This window comes from Aspergillus brasiliensis (assembly GCF_001889945.1).
Source record: "Aspergillus brasiliensis CBS 101740 unplaced genomic scaffold ASPBRscaffold_1, whole genome shotgun sequence".
Taxonomy (NCBI): domain Eukaryota; kingdom Fungi; phylum Ascomycota; class Eurotiomycetes; order Eurotiales; family Aspergillaceae; genus Aspergillus; species Aspergillus brasiliensis.
The window spans coordinates 4017628-4038193 of NW_027137442.1; the positions used below are offsets into that span (position 1 = coordinate 4017628).

The 20566-nt window shown below is 50.2% G+C and overlaps 8 protein-coding genes across 8 annotated transcripts; 5 read left to right on the top strand and 3 right to left on the bottom strand.

The window, feature by feature from the left end:
• Positions 1-15: 15 nt before the first annotated feature.
• On the bottom strand, positions 16-1108 carry ASPBRDRAFT_191465 (deoxyhypusine monooxygenase; the record flags this gene model as incomplete). The annotated part of the gene is made up of 2 exons (XM_067620371.1): positions 16-541; positions 618-1108. The coding sequence occupies 2 exons, from the start codon at positions 1106-1108 to the stop codon at positions 16-18; spliced, it is 1017 nt and encodes a 338-aa protein (XP_067485467.1).
• A 1109-nt stretch (positions 1109-2217) lies between these two features.
• ASPBRDRAFT_142703 (ETC complex I subunit) lies at positions 2218-3274 on the bottom strand. Its single transcript, XM_067619201.1, has 3 exons — positions 3017-3274; positions 2845-2955; positions 2218-2777 (listed from the first exon to the last, which is right to left on the bottom strand). Exons 1-3 carry the CDS (start codon positions 3253-3255, stop codon positions 2468-2470), a joined length of 660 nt encoding a protein of 219 aa, XP_067485468.1. The 5' UTR covers positions 3256-3274; the 3' UTR covers positions 2218-2467.
• Positions 3275-3583: 309 nt separating this feature from the next.
• Positions 3584-4304, top strand: ASPBRDRAFT_50990 (F1F0 ATP synthase subunit f; the record flags this gene model as incomplete). The annotated part of the gene is made up of 4 exons (XM_067626652.1): positions 3584-3631; positions 3693-3707; positions 3841-3991; positions 4057-4304. 4 exons carry the CDS (start codon positions 3584-3586, stop codon positions 4302-4304), a joined length of 462 nt encoding a protein of 153 aa, XP_067485469.1.
• A 631-nt stretch (positions 4305-4935) lies between these two features.
• Positions 4936-6355, bottom strand: ASPBRDRAFT_71420 (uncharacterized protein; the record flags this gene model as incomplete). Its single annotated transcript, XM_067629131.1, has 2 exons — positions 4936-5332; positions 5409-6355. 2 exons carry the CDS (start codon positions 6353-6355, stop codon positions 5092-5094), a joined length of 1188 nt encoding a protein of 395 aa, XP_067485470.1. The 3' UTR covers positions 4936-5091.
• A 740-nt stretch (positions 6356-7095) lies between these two features.
• Positions 7096-8570, top strand: ASPBRDRAFT_61627 (uncharacterized protein). The gene is made up of 3 exons (XM_067628325.1): positions 7096-7610; positions 7664-7898; positions 7965-8570. Exons 1-3 carry the CDS (start codon positions 7225-7227, stop codon positions 8145-8147), a joined length of 804 nt encoding a protein of 267 aa, XP_067485471.1. The 5' UTR covers positions 7096-7224; the 3' UTR covers positions 8148-8570.
• A 2866-nt stretch (positions 8571-11436) lies between these two features.
• ASPBRDRAFT_259292 (putative C2H2 zinc finger domain protein) lies at positions 11437-14421 on the top strand. The gene is made up of 3 exons (XM_067622221.1): positions 11437-11761; positions 11824-13726; positions 13782-14421. Exons 1-3 carry the CDS (start codon positions 11636-11638, stop codon positions 14261-14263), a joined length of 2511 nt encoding a protein of 836 aa, XP_067485472.1. The 5' UTR covers positions 11437-11635; the 3' UTR covers positions 14264-14421.
• Positions 14422-14598: 177 nt separating this feature from the next.
• On the top strand, positions 14599-17624 carry ASPBRDRAFT_37428 (WD40 repeat domain-containing protein). Its single transcript, XM_067623725.1, has 6 exons — positions 14599-14983; positions 15125-15226; positions 15297-15643; positions 15701-16069; positions 16126-16897; positions 16952-17624. Exons 1-6 carry the CDS (start codon positions 14755-14757, stop codon positions 17182-17184), a joined length of 2052 nt encoding a protein of 683 aa, XP_067485473.1. The 5' UTR covers positions 14599-14754; the 3' UTR covers positions 17185-17624.
• Positions 17625-18687: 1063 nt separating this feature from the next.
• Positions 18688-20051, top strand: ASPBRDRAFT_114512 (uncharacterized protein; the record flags this gene model as incomplete). The annotated part of the gene is made up of 3 exons (XM_067616826.1): positions 18688-19169; positions 19235-19830; positions 19936-20051. 3 exons carry the CDS (start codon positions 18688-18690, stop codon positions 20049-20051), a joined length of 1194 nt encoding a protein of 397 aa, XP_067485474.1.
• Positions 20052-20566: the final 515 nt, after the last annotated feature.

Here is a 20566-nt window from a genome sequence, read left to right on the forward strand (position 1 = left end):
TATTCGCATAATTCATCAAGCAGACACGGCAGCAGGGGCACCAGAGTCCGGCACCAGCGCATACTCCATCTCTCCGTTCTTTTCATACTCGGCCATATCAAGCGCCACGATAATGCTGTCCCGGACAACCTGCTCGGGGTCGTTCAAGAACTTCTTCAGGGTATCCTCGACACCCTCAACATCACCCAAGCTACCAAGGGCCTCCGCAGCTTCGTGGCGCACCATACCAGCTTCTTCTTGGTTGCTAAGAGTCTCGGTGAGACTAGGGACGGATGCGGGGTGGCAGAGTTGACCGAAAACGAATGCGACCTCGTGGCGGAACAGCGCAGAGGGGTCCTTGAGACCCTTGGCGAGGGCCTCGACAGCCTGAACGGCGGTGGGCAGATCAGGAGGTGACGCGAGGTCGCGCAGGGCAAACATGGCACGGTATCTTTGGAAGAGAGGGAGCTTGGTGTCCAGCAATGTCTGCTCCAACTCAGGGATAGAGGGTTCTGCGGCGGCCAAGGGCATTGGTGGGGCGGGGTCGATGGAAGTGAAGTCACTATATGTTATAGAAGCACTCGATTAGCATGCAATCCGAATGACTTGGCTGCGACAAGAGAAAAGTAAGATCATACCTAGGCTTCAACTTCTCAGCCTTCCTGGCTTCGGAGTTCTCCCACACGATACGGTCCACAGCGATGTCGCACGTCTCCCTAATGACGTCGGGCTCCTTCTCATCATCCTTCAGCGCCTTCAGAATCTCCAGACTGTCCTCATAACCCAGAGCACCCAGGGCCTCAGCGGCCTCATGGCGGCACATAACATCCTCCTCCTTGTCCTTCAGAACCTGCTGAAGGAACGCGACAGCGTCCGGGTTACGAGTCTGACCCAGACAGTAGGCAAGCTCATGCTTCAACAAAGCCGACTTGGAAGAGAAAGCGGCAGCGATGGCCTGAATCGCCGGAAGGGTGTCCTCGGAGGGAGGCTGCAGGCACGCCAGGTACTTGAGGGAAAAGAGGGCCCGGAAGCGGCGCGCGAGGGGCTCGGACTCATTGACAAGAACCTTGCGGAGGGTGAGGACCGTTTCACTCACTCCCTCCACATTGTTCTCGTTGACAGCAGACATGATAAAGAAAAATTATTGATTAAGGAGTGTGGTTTCTAGTTTGCAAAATTTCACGAGAACCAGCGAGAAACGAGGGGCAAAAGAGGGAGAAGGGGGAGCGAGAGGACCTTCAGGCATGAACTGACGATAGGTAAATTTTCGATCTTATCACGTCGCCGATAATAAATTTTAGGTGGGGGCGGCGGGGTTCCAAACCGCCGTGGCTGGGCGCCCTTTTTTATGCTTTGGAAATCTTGCCTGTGCCATTCTTTTTTATTACAAAGTAGTCCTTCTCGGCCTCCTTGGCCGGATCTGTTCTTGCCGGGATGGTGATTATCGAACGATATTTTTGAAAGCTTGGGAAAGCATAAGAAGCGTTGTTTTCAAATTCGCTGACAATCCTCGTCCATTTCCTCATGTAAATCTCAATTGCACAAAGTCCTAACCAAACCTCTATTCTCATCCTTTTCTCTAGACCGCTGAAGCCTACGGACTAAAACGAGTCATTGCGGAAAGAGCCAAAAAGGAAGATCCACTTGCTGCAGGTCTGAAAGCCCATCTGCTACCCGGTGAACTTCCGTTCTGCCCTCGTGCCTTCGGAGGAATTTGCCAGATCCGTATGAGGTATGGTTGTGAGCCGCGTTGCTGGATGTAGAAAGTTAGTAGTCAATTCTTCCGTTCAAAAGGTTCCGGTTAGACTACGAAGAAGCAGCTGAATTACTATCATTACTAGTTTTTCACACATAATGTCGTATCATTGATATGAAGGGGGCGGCATAGTATTCATGTGAAGATCATGTCTACGATGAAGTCATGATAGTACTAGTACCTCGCTTGTTCGCCTAGTACGCCTTTACTACATATACTGGAGAGCTGGTCAATTAGTACTAGCTGACACCATCCTTGGTCTGCTAATTGAAGCCAATGTCCTAGTCGGTTAGCCACTGGTACTAGTAGCAATTTGCAAGATTGTAGTTGATTGAAGTTTGCGATCCCACCGCCATAGGAGGAAGGCACTCCATGTCCGTACGCTATGTCTCAAAATTACATACGCCCCAATGAAGCCGGAGCATTTATACCGATGGTCGGTGCTAGCGCCTTTAGTTTAGATAGTACCTGGCACAAGTCGAGAGGTATTGCTCAAATTATCAGCGACTGCTAGAACAAGTTCTAATTTCTTGCGAGCTGCTTAGCATTAAAGTGATATGTAAGTTCATGATACTGCATACCAGCAGTCAGAAGGGTTTCGCCAGGATACGTCAATATGAATCTGGTAATAGCGAAAAAAGTGTAACATTTAGGAAAGTTAATTTATCACCTAGCACAACCCAGAACTTGAACAAAGACCTGCACTTATGTACATGACACCAGAAACCCCAATCATTTAGTCTTGATGTGCTTGAGCTTCTTCGGTTCGTAGACGAAGTTGTTAGCGTAGGCCTTGGGAACGAAGCGACGCTCATTCGGCTCCTGAACGAAGTACTCGTATCCCTGCTTCTGGGCGAACAGGATGGCATCCTCCTTGCTCTTGAAGTTCAGGTGGGTACCCTGCATGCAATCAGCAGAGGACTGCCAGCCCATGAGGGGGTTCTCCCAGCGATGACCCCTCTGCAGGATATCCCAATCCATTCTCCAGTGGTGACCGTGCCAGGTTCCGGACTGTGTGGCGGGCTTCGCTTGACGGTAGATCCTGGAGATAATTGATCAGCGCGTCTGATACAGGTGGGTGATAGATATTCGATTATGGAGCTTCATACCGGACAGTACGGGCCTGAAGATCGGTGGGAGCGCCGGACAGAACAGCGGCAGCAACAGTGGCACCAGGCTCACTGCCATCCATAACGCGCTTGGGCACAGGGGAGAATTGACTGGTTTCGGTTTGTCAGTTTGGGTCACTCCAATTGTATCGCGAGGTGGGAGGATTCGTACGAGGTGCCGTGATCAATGGTAGCGTCATAATCGGGCTGATGGCGGGTCATAGCCTCAGAAGGGCTCTCCTTGCGAATCAAGGTGCTCTCGGAGTGAGGAACAGTCGGGGCATCAGAAGTGCTGGATGTGCGGGAAGGGTCGCCTCGACCGGTGCCCGTGGACACAAAACGCGCATTGACGGGGGCGGCGAGCCTGCCCGTGCGGAGGCAGGCGAATCTTCCTGCTCTGGCAAGCGACATGATGGCGAGGTTGTGCTTGGATGAGTGGAGAGAGCAAGGTGCTGCGGTAGAGCAATTGCAAGTTGAGGTATGCGGCGAGTGCCGGCCTTCAGACGAGTCCGAATGCGGTTTAGCGCGACTCGAATGAGCCTCCCTGCGTCGAACCGCTCTTCCGACAACCCGCTTTCTCGTTGGCACTTCTTCCTTCTCTCCGTCATTATCCATTGTCCTAGTTCACCTGCTAGCGTCAAGGTAAGCTGGTTATTCCCAGTGTGATGCTCTGAATTCCGCGTCTCTCTATCTATTGATCCGACATTTTTCTGACTCGGGGTCGCACAGATCCTACAAGATGAGCTACATCGCCCGCCGCGGTCTCTCGACCTTGATCCCTCCCAAGGTACGAAACATCCCATATAACCACCAGAATATATCCTTTTCTGATGCTAATTGATGTTTAGATCGCTTCCCCCAACGTGAGAACCCCTACCTTGGTCTTCCCCGACACTGCCTAGACGTTACCGCCCGGAGCAATCTCTTTCGTGCTTTACCTCGGGAACTCAACAAAACGCGCGTTATACCTGATGAACACAACTAACTGTCAAAAAGGCGATCGGTGCTGCCAAGGATGCTGCCCGCATGGACCGTGTCGTGAACTTCTACGCCAGACTCCCCCGTGGCGCTGCCCCTGAGGTTAAGCCCACCGGCATCATCGGCCGTTACCAGGCTCGCTACTTCGGAAAGAACCCCTCCGCTGCTCGTAAGTACACTCTATCAATCATGTCTTACCGTGTGAAAGATGCTGATGATTTGCTTACTTGATAGCCCTCGCCCACGCCATCGGTACCATCCTGATCCTGGGCTACAGCATGGAGTACTACTTCCACCTCCGTACGTCCCCTACATTCTTCTGGCGTATTGTGCAGCAGGGCTTACCATTTCACAGGCCACCACAAGAACCACCCCCACTAAGCAACTCGCTTTTTGGTTTCTGGGAGCGGGAGATCCTGTGTATATACCACACACTCTACAATGAAGACGATGTAGAAGAATCAAACTTGTACCACCTCTAAGTTGCGTTTTTCGTTAACGTATCTTTCACTATAATATATAAGCTCTCTCGGTCAAACATTATGTGTCAAGAGGCGGTGATTTCCGTAGTCTTCTCAAGTTTCCACAATCTGCGAGGCTATACTTGACCGGGCGAGACCAAACACACTAGGTGTAAATCAAAATATTATAGAACAGGGCAATATGCCTCCTTTGACACAATTCTGACAATGGCTAGCCCAGAACATGCTCTGAGCTACGTCTAACTGTAAAGGAGAACCGCCATACTCATAAATTCGGTTTGTAGGTGAGAAAGCACTACGTATCCAGTGCAAAAGGCATAGACTGACAGTCCTTAATAACTGAGTAACTAATGCATCAGGAACAGGACAGTGGGTAGACATGACCAGGGTTCGATCCTACACACGAAATAAGAACAACTTCATATCTCATGTATTGTCATTATTACTATTGAAATTTCCGGACGGATAGTGAGGACTTCAGTCACTGCAGGTCGAAGTTCTCAACTCTACAATGTGTGAGGTTGGTGAAACACGAGAAGAGGGGCCCCAGTAATTGAGGAGAGCCGAGCTCTAACGAGAACTTGCTGGTATGGAACCGGAGATATAAAATACTTCTATTGAGTTCTGTATGCCTTCTTCTTCTCTTTCCTTGCTTCTATCTCTCTGTTTCAATAGTAGGAGCGGACAAACCTTTTCTGTACAGGGTATCAGAATACTCCAGAATAGCAAGTTGAAAAACCATTGATCCTTGAAAATTGGAGCGCCATCGCTGTATTAGAGAATACCTTCAGTTTGATCTGATTCTTTTGATCTCAGCATCCGCACGTAGTGAAACGGCCAACAGAATGGGCCCCAGCCTTTTCATATGCGTTAGCTCCAGTGTGTCCCAAGGACCGAACAGATGCATAGTCATGAAAGATGAGCACTGGCTGCTATAACTGCTATCTGTCAAGTACCTGATATAGTTGTGATCGTACTGAGCAACTATCAGATAGATCTCATGTCGATCCTGCGCGACAAGAAAATGCCTATTCCTCTAGTCAGCATCCCGGTGTTGTCTTGCAAACGAGTCTAAAGATCACTGAGGGATGTTGGGCATCATACCTCATATCAATTGGATTTGGCATTTCACAATCATTCTTGATCCAGGCCACCATCTGTGCGCTTTCTTGCATTTGTATAGGAACGGATTTCTTGGATCGTCTGACAGGCTTCACCTCGATGATGGCCTGAGCTTTTCCGCGACGGTCATCGAGATAGCCATCAGTTCTTGCCTCAAAACTGGCACCATCAAACTTAGCTTTGAAAACTTTTCTATGCAAAGTCCAGTTGTTGGCGAGCTTAAAGGGTACGGTCAGCGCATTCAAGAAGATAACCAAGGCACAATTCACTATCTGTTCGTCTTTCGTTGGAGGGTATAACTGATTCTCCATTTCCTTGGGAGCAGGTGTTATCTCTGCGAATGGGCTTGGATTAGGGGTTGGGGTCTCAGGGATTAAGGTCTCATGGATTGGGGTTTCTGGAGCCAGTGCTTCCGAATCATCAAGAGGATCATAGATACGAAGGTCTTCAATGTTCAATGCTGCGGAGATATTCGTGGACCTTGAAGGTGATTCCATATACTCATCGGCACGCTGTCGACCAAGTAAACGCGCGCGTGTCCGATGCGCAACAGGAGTCGTAAGTGACTCCGGATCAGTTTCATCCTTGGTGTTCGTAACCTCCAGCTGGTAGTGTCGGGCAATGTAGAAGTTTCCTTCTCCAGAATCCGGGCGCGTGAAGCTCTGACAGTATATGTCCCATGATTTGTAACCTTTCAACATCTTCTCCGCTTTCGCGATCCATCCATTGAAACCAGGAAGCATTTTCGGCAGATCTACTGCGTGGTGAGTCACCCATAGTACACGAAGCAGCATAAATTGTTTGAACTCAATCTTTGAGGCAGATGCTAGCTCTGCCCCGTGTACAGTCTTGCCTGTGAGTTCTAGCTCAGCCATGGCATCCTCCCATTCTTGCGCATTCGAAGGTAGTCTGTGCGGTAAGTCAGGCATGGTGTTATGTTCCCACAAATGTGGTCAGTGAAGGTCTGAAGTGAGTAAGGTCAATCTCTATACAGCCTTGGAGGGGCAAAAACGGCGCAGAACGCGCTCGAGTTGGGAGAGGAGAGAGGATTGCGTTGGGTACGTTAAATCTTGTTATACCCGTCTACCTCAGCTTTCAGAATGACTATCCCGCCGTAGTTCTGGTCTCTGTGCTTGTCGCAAAAAAGAACTGGGCGTCAATATGGCCAATGGGAGATCCATGCGCATATGCTGGCTGCGAGTACCTCCTGCTGGTCAACACAATCAGGGCTCGATCACAGTGAGCGCTAATGATGTAGGATTAGACGTAACAAACACAAGCTGGGCAAACGAACAAGAAGGTGCTTATTCGCAAATGATAAGAATAAGAGCTGAGAGAAATACTAGACATAATGTGAGAGTAGAAGGTAGGTACCAACGCAGGGGAATTTCTTCTTGCGGTATCAGCCGGTCTCAAATATATACTACTAGCTACGAGTTTAATGAATAGCTGGCATAACCCGTAGAGTGAAGTAAGACGCTTATCCTCAATTCAGTCGCATTCATTAGGCAGACAGTACTAAGTATTGAATGTACAAAAGTACTAGTAGGACAAATGGGATTTGGTGGGTTGGAAGCCGTGAATCTGGGGACGCTGATTGGTGGTTACCCGGCAACCAATGTTGCTGCTCTCAAAGCGGAAACAATTCGGTCACTTCCATTGCGACGTCCTGGAGACAAGGAACAACATAAGAGAGCACAAGGCCCCCTTTTCGTCAACCATCAGCCTACTCTGTTCTGTATACCAAGTGCCGGCTAAATTTGAAATTGTCTAGCTTCCCTGACAGTACTCCACCACTATGTCACGCGTTGCAGAATCTCCAGCCCGTCGCCTGGTGCGGGTGGCATTGAGGGACTTGGCGCTAAAAATCAAGAGCTTAGCAGTTGATGAATTTGACCTGCAGCAACTAGCCAACCTCAATATTCAGGTCAATTCTATGATACTAGATGAGGTGTCCGCGAATAAGCCTACTTATTTCGCACCCTATTCGGACCACTCGTTTCCAGAACCCAATGATGATGACCTTCAAGGATCTTATAACGGTCTAGAAGATGAAACCGACCCTGCTTTTACCCGTCCCTATGATCGCGCATACGTGATGGACATGCACCTTGACTCTTATATCAGCTACTATAACCTAAAAGCCAAACGCGAAGGATACAGGACCCCCTGGGTTCCGAAGTGGTAAGAAAGTCACTACCATCATCTCAGGATGTCCACTAACCCCTACTATATAGCATCGGAGACTCAGCGTTTGGGAATATAGGACTGTACAGGGATGAGCAGCCGGAGTTCGGATGCTTCAAGATCGCAGAGCCGAATGACCCTGCCTGTCCACATGTGAAAGCGGTCATTTACAATAATATGGTCGCCACAGATTCCACCATCCTCTTTGGCGAGTTGATGCCAATTCTCCGAATCATGCTGAAGCAATATTGGAGAGCGAAGTACATACATTCAATGGTCTCACCGGTAAATACTACGCCCTCTACTTATTGGCCAATGGTCTCCACTGTCCCGTACTGACTCGCGCTCTAGGTCTTGGTATTTTCGCTCATGGGGTTACAGGCCCGAGTAATTGAAGCCTTTTTCCAGGGTCAAAAGCTGATTTTACGCCCCACTAAACTGTACGATTTCAGCCACGGAAATCCCAATGCCTTCAAAACCTTTACGGAGTGGTATATGGGGAAGCCTATTGGAGATACTACACAGGCTTCCTAATACCTTCGCTTGTTTCGCATCAGCTTGTCATTAAACATTTGTCAACCGCGTGCTTATGATTGTCAGTCATGTTGTTCGCTAGTTCTTTTTCATCGTTCAAGCAAGGTGTCACGGTATGTGAAAAGTATGTCACGTGGGGGAGTTGCAAGGCGCATATTCTCTTATCATGATATGACTAATCTGGAATGGGACTTTTTTTGATTGTGATATTTCTCAGCGGCTGTTTTTGCATCAATAATCAGGGCATACTGCGACCCCATTTCAATCCAAACGGCACATGAAAGGAACTTCTTTCCGTAGCGGAGATAATCTGTATCGCAGATGATGTGTTTCAAGGGTGCTGAAGGCTCTAATTTGGCACACAGTCGGACAGCACACATCGCACGGCGTGCACAAAGTTGTATACTACCAGTAGTAGTGTGTACCTAGATCCATATCCCCCCCCTGGGGGCAGGCAATGAATCAGGGACAGGGCTTAGTGCTGCCAACCCTAAAGTGGTTGAAACCAACATTGCTGCGATTTCCCTACATCTACGCCCTTTGATACCCACCTACCATCAGGGATGACGGTGGCTGTGCACGACGAACTCGGACTACTGCAGTTACTGCAGCCATTGCAACTCCCAGGCAACGAACACGTCACTTGACCGTGGCTTAGACTGATGATAGTGCTAAGATATGCCCTACTAACTAGTATCTCTTGGTAAGGAGGAGCTTCAGAACTTAATGGTCACGAAGAGGTAAGAGAAAGTCATGGAAATAACGCGCAGTTATTACCTAAAAGAGTTGTTGATCTGAGTTGCTGCAGTTGGTACGAGATAGTACTGAGAGATACCAAGTACTAGGTACGGTAAAGAGCCGCATGGCTGGAATGGGCTGTAACAGATGGTAATAAGTAATGATGATGATGATTGGGGATGCAGAATGGGGACTAGTGAGATTCGTTGGTTCTTTTCGTTGTCGGGGGGTTTTTTTTTTTTTTCCCTTCTCCCCAACGAATACTAGTTAGTTACAGCATACGAACAACGGGGCAGCGTTATGAAAGTCATTGCCTGCATAAGCGATGAGACAGCCACTCTACATGCTGCGAGCGCAACGTTAGAGTTTAAGGCCAGGGCGTAAAATGCATCGGAGCATGGACTTTAAACGGACTTGCCCGTCGAGTACTGGAGGTATTTGGTGTGTTTCCTCCAATATGCCCCCTGTCTTCATATTAGGTGAGATGAGAGAGCCAGTCGGAGACGCACACACAATAGATACCCAAGGCAGGTAAGTGAGTGTTGGGTATCATCCCAAAATGTTGAGAAAGAACTTCCATAGGGATCAAGGTATGACAGTGAGTAGGGGCATGGTGGTGTGGCTTAGTTGCCTCCCAGTCTAGACACCCGACTCATCGTGATTACCATGAACTTTGCGGAGGTTGTATCCCGATTCATGCAGTTGAACTTAGCTGACTTACCACTGACGTCTGAGTGGCAAATTCTAGACTCTGCATATACGTACCGGTTGACAGATGGTGATTGGTGATAGCTAGGTACGGTGTTCGGAGCCCATCTCAAGCTGCTACCTCTACAGAACTATGAGCTTGGGGTCCAAGCCCCACGACAAACAAACCTTTGGCTTGTAGGTACCTCGGCTGTTAGTAAATCGCAACGATCTGCGTAAGGTGATTGACTGCGATGAGCTGTCTGTGTACAGCCACTACGGGAAGCCGGGGCAACACACAACTGGCATCGCTCCAAGGCAATTGGGCTTGATAGACTGATAGTAGTTTGACATCTCCGGTTCTGCAAACGGGCGGTGTTTGGGAGAGCAGTGCGTGACCTTACAGAGTACATCATCATCATCTAGCACAAGAGCAGTACTAACTAACCAGTAATTCGTTGCCGTTATCTCGGGGTCTGACTGTGAAAATCACTGTGCATCGGCTAAACTCGGCGCAGGGGAAGGGGCTCTTCAGCACCTGCCAGTAGGGGTCTCAGAACAAAATGAGGCAACTCAGATAATTCACGCAGCTCTGACACGTTCTGGATTTCTGCCATCCACCCCTATGGTGTCCAGATTTGTTCAAGTGTCGTCAAAGCGGACACCGCGCTAGCCTTCTCGGAAAGGAAGCGGGGTAGTTAAGTCGTGGATGGAGGGTGACAGTGATCCCAGTGAAACTCCCCCTGGAGATAAGTGTGAACAGTGGCGCAGCACTGTCGACTGCTTGAAGTCTGAACAGTTCCCAGTCTGGGGGGTTTTGAAAACCCGTGGTGTCTAGACCCTTCGTTCCTGAATCATCTGGCCGTTCACCCACTTCTTGGTGGCCACACTTAATCTCACCCCAGCCGAATCATCATTTGCCAATTACTACGGTTATGCTCTGGTCGGCGCTCTCCGAACTCAATCAGTGAAGGATGTATCCATCTTAGAGCTTATATCGCCTCACTTTGCGCGTCAAGCGAGCGTCTTGATCTGTCGCCGTGCACAATGGATGGTATAGCTGTTCTAGATCACGATCCTCGTTCGACTGCGCAAGGCTACCTCCTTTTAAGTCTAGTCGGAAAATTGTTCCTGTCGGTAAGGTAGGCAGCTTGTAGAGTCACTTGCTGGACGTAGTCTGAAGCAGTGAACGCGTTTGCTATCGATTGATGATAGCAAGCATGAATGTGCGAGATCTCCTGGATAGCTACTGTATCTGCTTGCGTAGTAATGGGGCTCCTCAGCCATGTCGAACTTGCTAGCCGTGATCCTGTCAGAAGCACTAGTGACTGACGAATGGCAGTGCAGTGTAATCCAAACCCAGCATCAGTAAGTACTAGCATCCGTTGAAGTTGCAAATGCGGGACAATGTCGACCGAGCTCATTCCACAAATGGTAACTCCTCTAATGGTAACTCCTCTACTCAATGGATGATTTTCATCACAGAGTCTTAAGTCTGAACTATTAGGCAGCAAGCTCCTCCATCGCTTGGGGGCAGCTGTGTCGATGACGTTCCGGCCAGCCAAGATGCCTGGGATGGCCGACAAGGCTGCCAGGGAATCACACGCAACATCGGCCAGATTGCTGCGCAAACGTCACCAAAACACTTGGGGCAGTCAGAAGTAGCGGTACCTGCTCTGCTGAAACGGTATTAGGCAATACGAAGGCGCCCATTTGCCCGTATCAATGGATGACTCCATCACATTTCAGACTAGTTATAAAAAGCGGAAATTATCTCCCCCCGACATCTTCCTCTTTTTGATGCTGGATTCTACCCATTGCAAACTTACCAAGGTCTTCTGAAAGTCTTATAACCTGCTTGCCAAAGACGCAATTCTCGTTTCCATTGTTGGAGCTGCTCTTTTTTTCCTCTGCGCCTGTCAGCAGAACAGCGGAGGATTTCTTGTTCCGATTACTTGACTTCATCTCGTCTTCCCTGCTTGCTTCTTTCTATTCTCACCCCACCCTATCCTGACTTGCATTGATCCTCCTATCAATTTGACAATATTCAACCATAGTTATCGATGGGAGATGACACGGGATACAGTGGAGCGAATGTTTTCTTCCCAAGCAATTGGTCAGGTTTTCGGCCTCGATCTCGCCAAGGAAATCACCTGGTACCCGGTGGTTTCTCAAATGCCCCCTCATCGGTCAGTCAATGACTAATTGGATTGCGCTTCGTGTCCTTGACAGCTAATATTCTGGCGTAAAGCAGTATGCTTCATCCTCCCCGTACTCGCCCGTATCCACGAGAAGTATGAGTCCAGTCGATGGCCTGCACCTAGACACCAGCTTCCCTGCAGGCGGAATAATGAACGACCTGGCGGATATGCATATGGAATACAGCGGCATACGGGGACTATCTGTGGGTTATGATCCATTGCCACTGATAGTCCCCACTATCTCTCCAGCGCAGGATGGTGTTCATGCCAGTGATCTTGATCTTATCCTGTCACAACTTGCAGCTGCAGTTGAAGCAAAGCTCCCACAGCAAGACGCAGCTCATCTTCATGAGATGAGAGACCTACTCAATGACAGCTACAACAGAATTATTGAAAAGGTCCAGCACCAAATCGATACAACAGAGTATCCACCTCATTCGCCCGATTCGTCTGACTCGCCTGTTAGCACGCATAATGGAGACAGATACATTTGCTTTCTTTGTTCCAAGGGAAATCAAAGAATATTCACGGATCGAGGTAACTTCAGGCGCCACGTCTCAGACAAACACCACTCAGAATTTCGATACCCGTGCCTAGCCCATCCGAGATGTACCTGGTCGGCAAACAGGAGGGATAAGGTTTATACCCACATGAAGGTCCAGCATATGTGCAAGGTGTCTCGAGAGGAGATAGATCGAGTCGCGATTAGACAAAGACCACCGCGCAAATGTGGGCTATGTTCAAAGCCAGTAAGATGCTGGGCAGACTACTTCAATTGCGTTGCCAACCATTGTCGTATCAAGAAAGTCGGTTCGACGAAATCAAACGCAAGCCAGAGTAGACGGGGCAGTGATGATCGCGGAGGAGGCAACAATGGATCTGGCTTCGGTGGGAATTCTTCCTCGGGAAATAGCTTCGGTCAATTTGGGCCGCAACAGTTCAATTTTGGCAATGATGGGAGTTTCTTTTCACCTGGTGTCGGTCAAAACAATGGCCATTATGGGAACAGTTTCTCTGGCTACACGGGTGCTACAAACGGAGACGACGATGATTCCACCTCAAACTACTCCTGCGGTGAAGCCGATGCCGTCTCAGATGAAGCTCCATCATCGTCTTGCTGCTCCAGCGACGTATCACACGCGATGGATGTTCCTGCCCCGTCTAGTATCATAAGCCAGCACCTGGCCCTGATGCAAGCGACTCCTACAGAGAGAGCTGAAAGCTGCGACTCGGTTTCGCTCGGCGAGACCTGCCTGCCATCCACACCCGGTGACACTGATTCAAGAGCCGGCGAGGAAGCTCATCGCCGTATATCGCGGCCTTTTGGTAACGCGGACTCAACGCCCAAGCGGAACTCGCGTCCTATGGCTGAAGACCGTTTCGAGAAGCGGTGCCAGGGCTGCGGACATGTTTTCGACAATTGCGATAAGTGCCGTCGTCTAAAGGAGACCAGCCTCCAGTGCCACTTGTGCACAGACAATGCCTGCAAGGTCCATGCTTCTGAAAGAAACCCCCAAGCAAGTGGGGAACCGGAAAGCTGCAAACAGACAATTGACAAAGGCGATCAAGGTGTTCCTGGGCACTCACTCTGGACTAATCATTGGTCCCTGTCGCCAACTGGGCACTCAGTGGAGCCTTCAGCCCTTGATGATTATGATCGTTATACGCCACCTGGGAAATGTGCCCATCTGGGAGCTCAAAAAACATCGAATGGTCATAGCCTTGACTTGGAAGCTGCCGAAGGTGAAGGTGTACACTCTGGCAGTAAACTAATGAGGATAGAGGAGTTCAACCAGGCACTCAATATGTTGTCCGCAGCGAACTCGGCATATCAGTCGTACGAAATCCTCTCATTCTGTGTCCTGAATGTAGTGCAAGACTTCTTCGACCAGATGCTGGTCTCCTGGCTCTTGTGCGAGGCAGCCCTTTTACATTCAGTGTCATTGTCATACTGTGGGTGCTTGCCTTACTTCCTCTCATTGAATGAGTCTGCTAAACATCGGTCTAGGTATCGGTGAAAGCGGAATTCTGGGGGAGCGAACCGGGTCCCCCATTAATTGGCGCTACTTTCCACGTCTATGGGAAAAGATGCGTTACCAACCCACGGCTAGACCAACTCCGCGGAGGAAGCATTTGCAGCTACGAACGACCCTCCAAGTGACCGCCGGACTATTCATACTTCGTGCCACTGTTCTGAAGAGGAAGTCAATGATAAGTTCATCAACAGACACTTCCGTGGAGGTCTCCAGGCCTAGCAAGGTCGGTACTGAACTTCAAGTTAGCGAGCCAGGTGTCCAGGTTCCCCCATCTCTCGAAGCGATGTTCAGCCGGGGCACAGAGGTGGTAGCGGACGCTTTCTCCAGCTTGATCACCGGCGTCATGTCTGCCACGGAAGAAGAAATGGAGCTTCTCAAGCCCATATCAGCGCATATTCCGAGCCTCTTTACGAGGGGATCAACGTGGCTCGGGGAGGAGAGCCTGTTCGAGTGAATCTGCTGCCTTTGTAGAGAGGCCATTTTCGGTTGACTGTTTTTGTTGTACTTTTATCGATTTGGTGCGTCACGAATCTGACGACCTCATGACTGTATATCCCTTGCATTTAGTGTTCTTATGTTGTTAATAGCATGAATTAATATGATGAATCATGTAGCATTGTTGATTAGTTAGTAAACTATGGCATTGTCATCTCTCCGCAGCCGACATCGGGGATAGGAGTTAACGAGCCCGCGCACTCCGAGATGACATAACCGACGGTAAGTTAATTAACTATCGATAAGCGGTGCCAGCAACAGTATTTCGGAGCCAGTTCCTGCCGACCAATTGAAGACGCAGCCCCGACACCTCTCTCCCTGTCCTTTATCACTAATAACATTTTCTTACTATTGGAAGTCGGGTGACCGTTCTAAATTATTAGCCTGCTATGATATGATCCCAGTAGCCCATTCACCGACTACTCCCACCCCTCACATTTTCGGCCGATCATGAGTAGTCCGCCGCCATCTGGCTCGCCCCCCGCTCAACCGGGGTCTCCGTCCCGAGATTCTGGAACTGTATGGCATCCCGCTAGGGAATGGTTGGAAGAGGACGAGGACGAGGATGATATGGACTATGAGCCGGATGAAATAGATTCAGATGAAAGAGAAGAAGATCCAGAGGCTGAATTGTATGAGGACGAAGAAGAAGACGTTGATGCTGGTGATCATCGCTTCGGTAGGTTTGTCGCCGCCGCCCTCCCTCCTCATTCCCTCCTTTACAACTGGCACATTGGCTTATTTTTGCTTTTGCATGCGTTTAATCTACTTCGTACTTTTTTTTTCATCTTTGCATTCTAATAACTTACGCTCTTTCAAGACCCAGAATTGCATCTAGGAAACATACACATCGAATTCGCCATGGACGAGTCGGATCAGGAGCAGCATGGTGAGGAGCGTCACGAGGGAAGGCACAATAGAGGTAGCGTATCCGCATCTTCATCTTCACTTGCTGCTGCTATTGCTTAGACCTTGGTCACTCATTATAGCAGTTTCCGCAGCTCGATTACTAAACCTATTGGCTTCGAATGGTCTGCGCCACATCCTCCATTATAACGGACTACACGACGCCAACGTGGTGGACGAAGACGAGGACGACTACGAATTCGGCTTCTTCGGGTACCGGCGACGAGCACGACGATCGGGTGGTCAGCAGTTCCCCAAGGTACCGAGCGAAGAGGGAACGCAGCTCATGGGTTCTGGCGATTTCGGATCCAACCCTCACTATGTGGACAGACTGAAGAGGCGGAAACGGGCTCTGGCGACGAAGATCATGTGGCGAGAACTGGGGGTGGATGTGTCGGGGCCGCAGAGGAGGGATGTGCAGTCAATAACTCAGGTGGGATTTATCTCAGGTGAGAATAGATATAACTGGTTCTGGGCTGACTGCAGGTAGGGACTGATACCTGGCTCGGCGGCGGATAAGATCGTTCATTTCGACTCGCGGTGCTACTCCGGACAGTTCTCGGACGACGGCAATTTCTTCTTCTGCTGCGCCCAGGACTTCAAGGTCAGAATGTACGATACCTCGAATCCGTTCGAGTGGAAGTATTACAAGACGGTAGACTACCCGTTCGGGCAATGGACCATCACCGACGCCAGTCTGAGCCCGGACAATAAGTTCCTGGCGTACAGTTCGATTCGAAATTTGGTCTGTCTTGCGCCCACAGATCCAGCAGACTCCTCGGACCCGGCTATTTTGGATTTGTCGTCGCTTTCAGGACGCCGAGGTGGGCGTGGACTGTACGGCAATTCTCATTTCGGGGTATGCACATGACCGGTTGAAGAGCGCATCCGTTTCGATTCATCTAACTGGTATAGATTTGGTCGATTCGATTCTCGGGCGACGGTCGGGAGATCGTGGCTGGCACATCCGATCAATCGGTTATTGTCTACGACTTGGAAACGCGCCAATCCGTCCTGCGACTGCAGAACCACGATGACGACGTGAACGCTGTCTGCTTCGGTGACAAGTCGTCCCCCCATATTCTCTATTCGGGCTCCGACGATACCACGCTGCGAGTGTGGGACCGGCGCTCCATGGGCGACGGGCGCGAGGCGGGTGTGTTCATGGGCCATACAGAAGGGTTAACCTACGTTGACAGCAAGGGCGACGGGCGATACGTACTCTCCAACGGCAAAGACCAGTCGATGAAGCTATGGGACCTGCGAAAGATGATGACGACAGCCAAGTTCGACACCATTGATGTTAACCGATACACAACCGGGTTTGATTATCGATTCGAACCGTATCCGGACGACTATTACGAACCTCATCCCCATGACTGTTCAGTAGTGACGTTCCGGGGCCACCGCGTGCTCAAGACTCTCATCCGCTGCCATTTCTCGCCTCCGGGAAGTACCAACTCGAGATATGTGTATACTGGCAGTGAAGACGGTAAGGTGTACGTATATAATCTGGATGCCACACTTGCCGGCACGATTGATGTCGGGCAAGCGACGGTCAACTCGCGGCCGCGCGACCCTGATATCTTCACCGCTGCATATGAGATCCGTAGCAGTCGCAGTGATGTGATGTGGAAGACATGCGTCCGGGATGCCAGTTGGCACCCGAGCTGCCCTGTCTTGGCGGGTAAGTTGATCGCACTGATGATGATAATGAGCTGAGCTAATACCGAGGTTGCAGCAACATCCTGGAACGGCTGGGGATTGTCCACTGGTACGTGCACACTGCATACTTGGAATGACGGCGTGGAGAGCGACGAGGGCGACCCGCCGGTGGCCGGGAACTACGACAGCCGATTGAACTCGGTCCGGGAATTCAACTTATACAGGGAGAAGATGAGGGAGAAGATGCGCAGCCGAAGTCGACCAGTCCAAAGATCTGCATTGGACGATGAGATACATGAGTTATGGTGATGATGAATCGGACGTATACGCAGGCAGGTCACTGCATTCATTCGGCTTTCCTTTTCTGCATGACTGCCATGGGGTTGGCTGGCTGGTTGAATGAATATAACATGAGGATTGCCAAAAGGGACTGGGATGAACAGATACTAGTCATAGAATGTAATTAGCTTGCTCGAGGACGGGGTTATCGATAAAGCGATCACATATAGTCAACAATCTAGGCCGGGCTATGAATAGCACGGTCTCTCTCTCGTTCTCGGACGGGGAAGCTGATGGCCGGCGTAATGGGCAACACTGCTTCCCACGAACCATCATGGCAGACAGTGTACTTTGCACATCTCTGATTGAGTAGTAGTTTAAAGCTGAAGAGAAAGATCATGAATATTTGTATGCGATCGCGATAAAGTTCGAAACAAACACCAGGCCGACGCGTCACGATCTGGGGTCCGGAGCGGCAGTTCAACCGAAGCCGAGAGCAGGCCGGAACTGTGAGGTCGAGATCGCCGCTGTCCTTCTCTCTCTTGCTTGACTTCTGCTTCCGCTTCCCATCGCGCTCCACCCGCAGTCCTGCTTTGGACACGTCTTCTCACGCTTCCATCCCATCTTCATCATCTACCCTGAACCCTTTTTCTTCTTTTTCTTCCCCTGCTTCAGCTTCCCCATTCTTAAGTACTTCGCTCTCCCGTCTTCTTTCGCCACCTCCGGCGTTAGCGGCGACTAGTCAGGGGATTCCAGCTGGACGTGAACCGGTGGACTTGACCGGGATTACCTCAGTCTGCGAGAGCTGAGCTTGGAAACTAACTGCGCTCACCGACGTTGTTTGCTGGATTTTTCTTCTCCCTTCATTTCCTGTACTCTCCATCTGGCAGTTCTTATCTCGGAACTTGTTCTCTAGCACAAGCGCTCTGCCGGCCCCGGCAGTAGCAGATCTCACTATCCGGCGCCGCAATCTTCTGTGGAAATTACCTGCAACTCTCCCCTTTTTTCATTGGAAACCATTAACTCATTCTACCCTTTCCCTGTACTTGAAAAGTCCTGGAACAAGGCGCCAAAATCTCCGTTTCAGAGCTATCAGATTGACGAACTGGTCAAGTGTTTGTTCTTTTTGAAGCTGTCTTCGCTTCGGATTGTACGTATCATCAAGCCTTTTTTATCCTCCTGTCTGTCGATTGCGTCTGCGATCGAATTTCGCCTTGTCGTCCCCTGTGAGCTTTAAAACCGTTTGAAACCGAAACCGTGGATTTCCCGCATCGAGTCGGAGGATGATCCCAGAAGCCTGCTTTTGTTTTTGTTTTTATAAACCCAGTGGATGATTTCCCTCCTTGCTAATTGACCGCCTGTGTCTACAGACATGTACTTCCCTTGATATCAATCGATCCTGAAAAGCTGAGGAGAGAAGAAAAAAAGCAAAGAAGTCAAGATTCCCAAGGAGGACTGTATATTCGCAAACCAAAGCAAGCAAGCAAGCAAATCAAGTTTTCCCTTGAGAATCCCGATTATAAGCTAAACACCATGGCTACTGAAGATGATAACTTCGATATTGACATCTATGGAGATGGCGGAGGCTACAACGCCAACGAGCAGGGCGAATTTAAGCCCGAGGATGAGATGAAACATGATGACACAGAGCTTATCCTAGATGCGCCGGAACCCACCCAGAATGGGAACCCTAACCAAGGCGACGGTTCCTCCGATGGCACCGTCAAGCCGGACAGTGAAGGCGGCGCTCCCCATAGTGAACCTGTAACCCAGGCGGGCACCGCCCACCCGCAATCCGCAGCCAAGGAGACCCCAGCCCCCCAGCAGGGAGTCAAGCGCAAGGAGCACGATGATCGACCGACAGACCCTGATGCTACCTCTGCTCTGCTCATATCGGACCTGTATTGGTGGACCACGGACGACGACATCCGCGGCTGGGTCTGCCAGGCGGACTGCGAAGATGAACTAAAGGACGTAACGTTCAGCGAACACAAGGTGAACGGTAAAAGCAAAGGGTAAGGAAAGGAAGCAGTGGTGACGTATATCGGACTGGTCCACTGACGTGGTGTTTGTGATCTAGACAAGCGTTCCTCGAGTTCACCACCCTCCAGGCGGCCACCGCAACGAAACACAAGATCGAGTCGTTCAGCGCAGGCGGACAAGCGCGCAAGCACAATGTCACCTACACCAGCCCGCAACCGAACCCGTTCCGCACGCTGCCCAAGGATGCGCCGATGCGCAAGGACAACCAGGCGCGCTCGATGTCCGGCGGCTTCAACTCGCCCAACCCGAACATGAACTTTGGCGGCATGAACAACATGGGCGGTGGTTACCGCGGTGGACGCGGTGGATACAACAACCGCGGCAACATGTCCGGCGGCGGCATGGGTAACTATGGCGGCAACCGTAACTTCCAGAACCCGATGGGTGGCTTCCAAGGGCCGATGGTTGGCGGCGGTGGCTTCCAGGGTAATCCCATGGGAATGCAGAACTACGGCTTCAACAACCGCGGGGGCATGATGGGCGGCATGCGCGGTGGCCCTGGCGGCATGCGCGGTCGTGGTGGCGGCGGCATGGCAGGCCCCAATATGATGGGGATGCCAGGCATGAACCCGATGGGAGGCATGGGAATGAATGCGATGCCGGGGGCAGCAGCAATGAACCCGATGATGGGCGGTATGGCAGGCAACATGGGGATGCAGGGTAAGTAGCACATCAGCAGATATCAGTGCATATATGGTGTGGTGTGTGTGTATATGCTGATAGCAGAGGCAGGACAAGGTGGATTCCAGGGCGGTCCCAACCCAGCCTTCAACCAGGGTTTCTTCCCTCCGAATCAGGGCGTTGGCGATGGATCATGGAACCCTCATGGGGCCAAGCGCAGTCGCCAGGAGTGAACTTGCTTGCTTGATTGACCCATCTGGTCGTTGTACACCTCTTCCTCTCCCTTTCTTCTCTACTATTTTCCATTATCTATCAATATCTGGGTTCATTGCGCGGGTTCGGGGAAATTGGTTTCTTTTATCATTGCAGTTTATGTTGCGTTTCTCTTTTTCTATTTCCTTTCTGCACCAATGGGGTGAATTAGACAATCAAGGGTCTGAATATGGTTTTCAGTTTTTGCAACTTGCATATGTAGTAATAGTTTGAGTATAGGAGTTGGTTGGGTAGTCATTAGCATAACCATATCGATTATAACTAGCAGATAACATACAATGATAGTAGTTGTGACTGCAGTAACTTGAAGTGACAGCGGAATGGAGCAACAATGCACCGATTCCTCCGATCGACGGGAATTCCAATTCCAGCCCCTCTTATCGTCATCTCTGTCTGTCCTTGGAGATACACACCCTCTAATTGATACCCCTACTGTCGACTCTCACTCAAAGGTGGTTGATTCACACTCACTCTT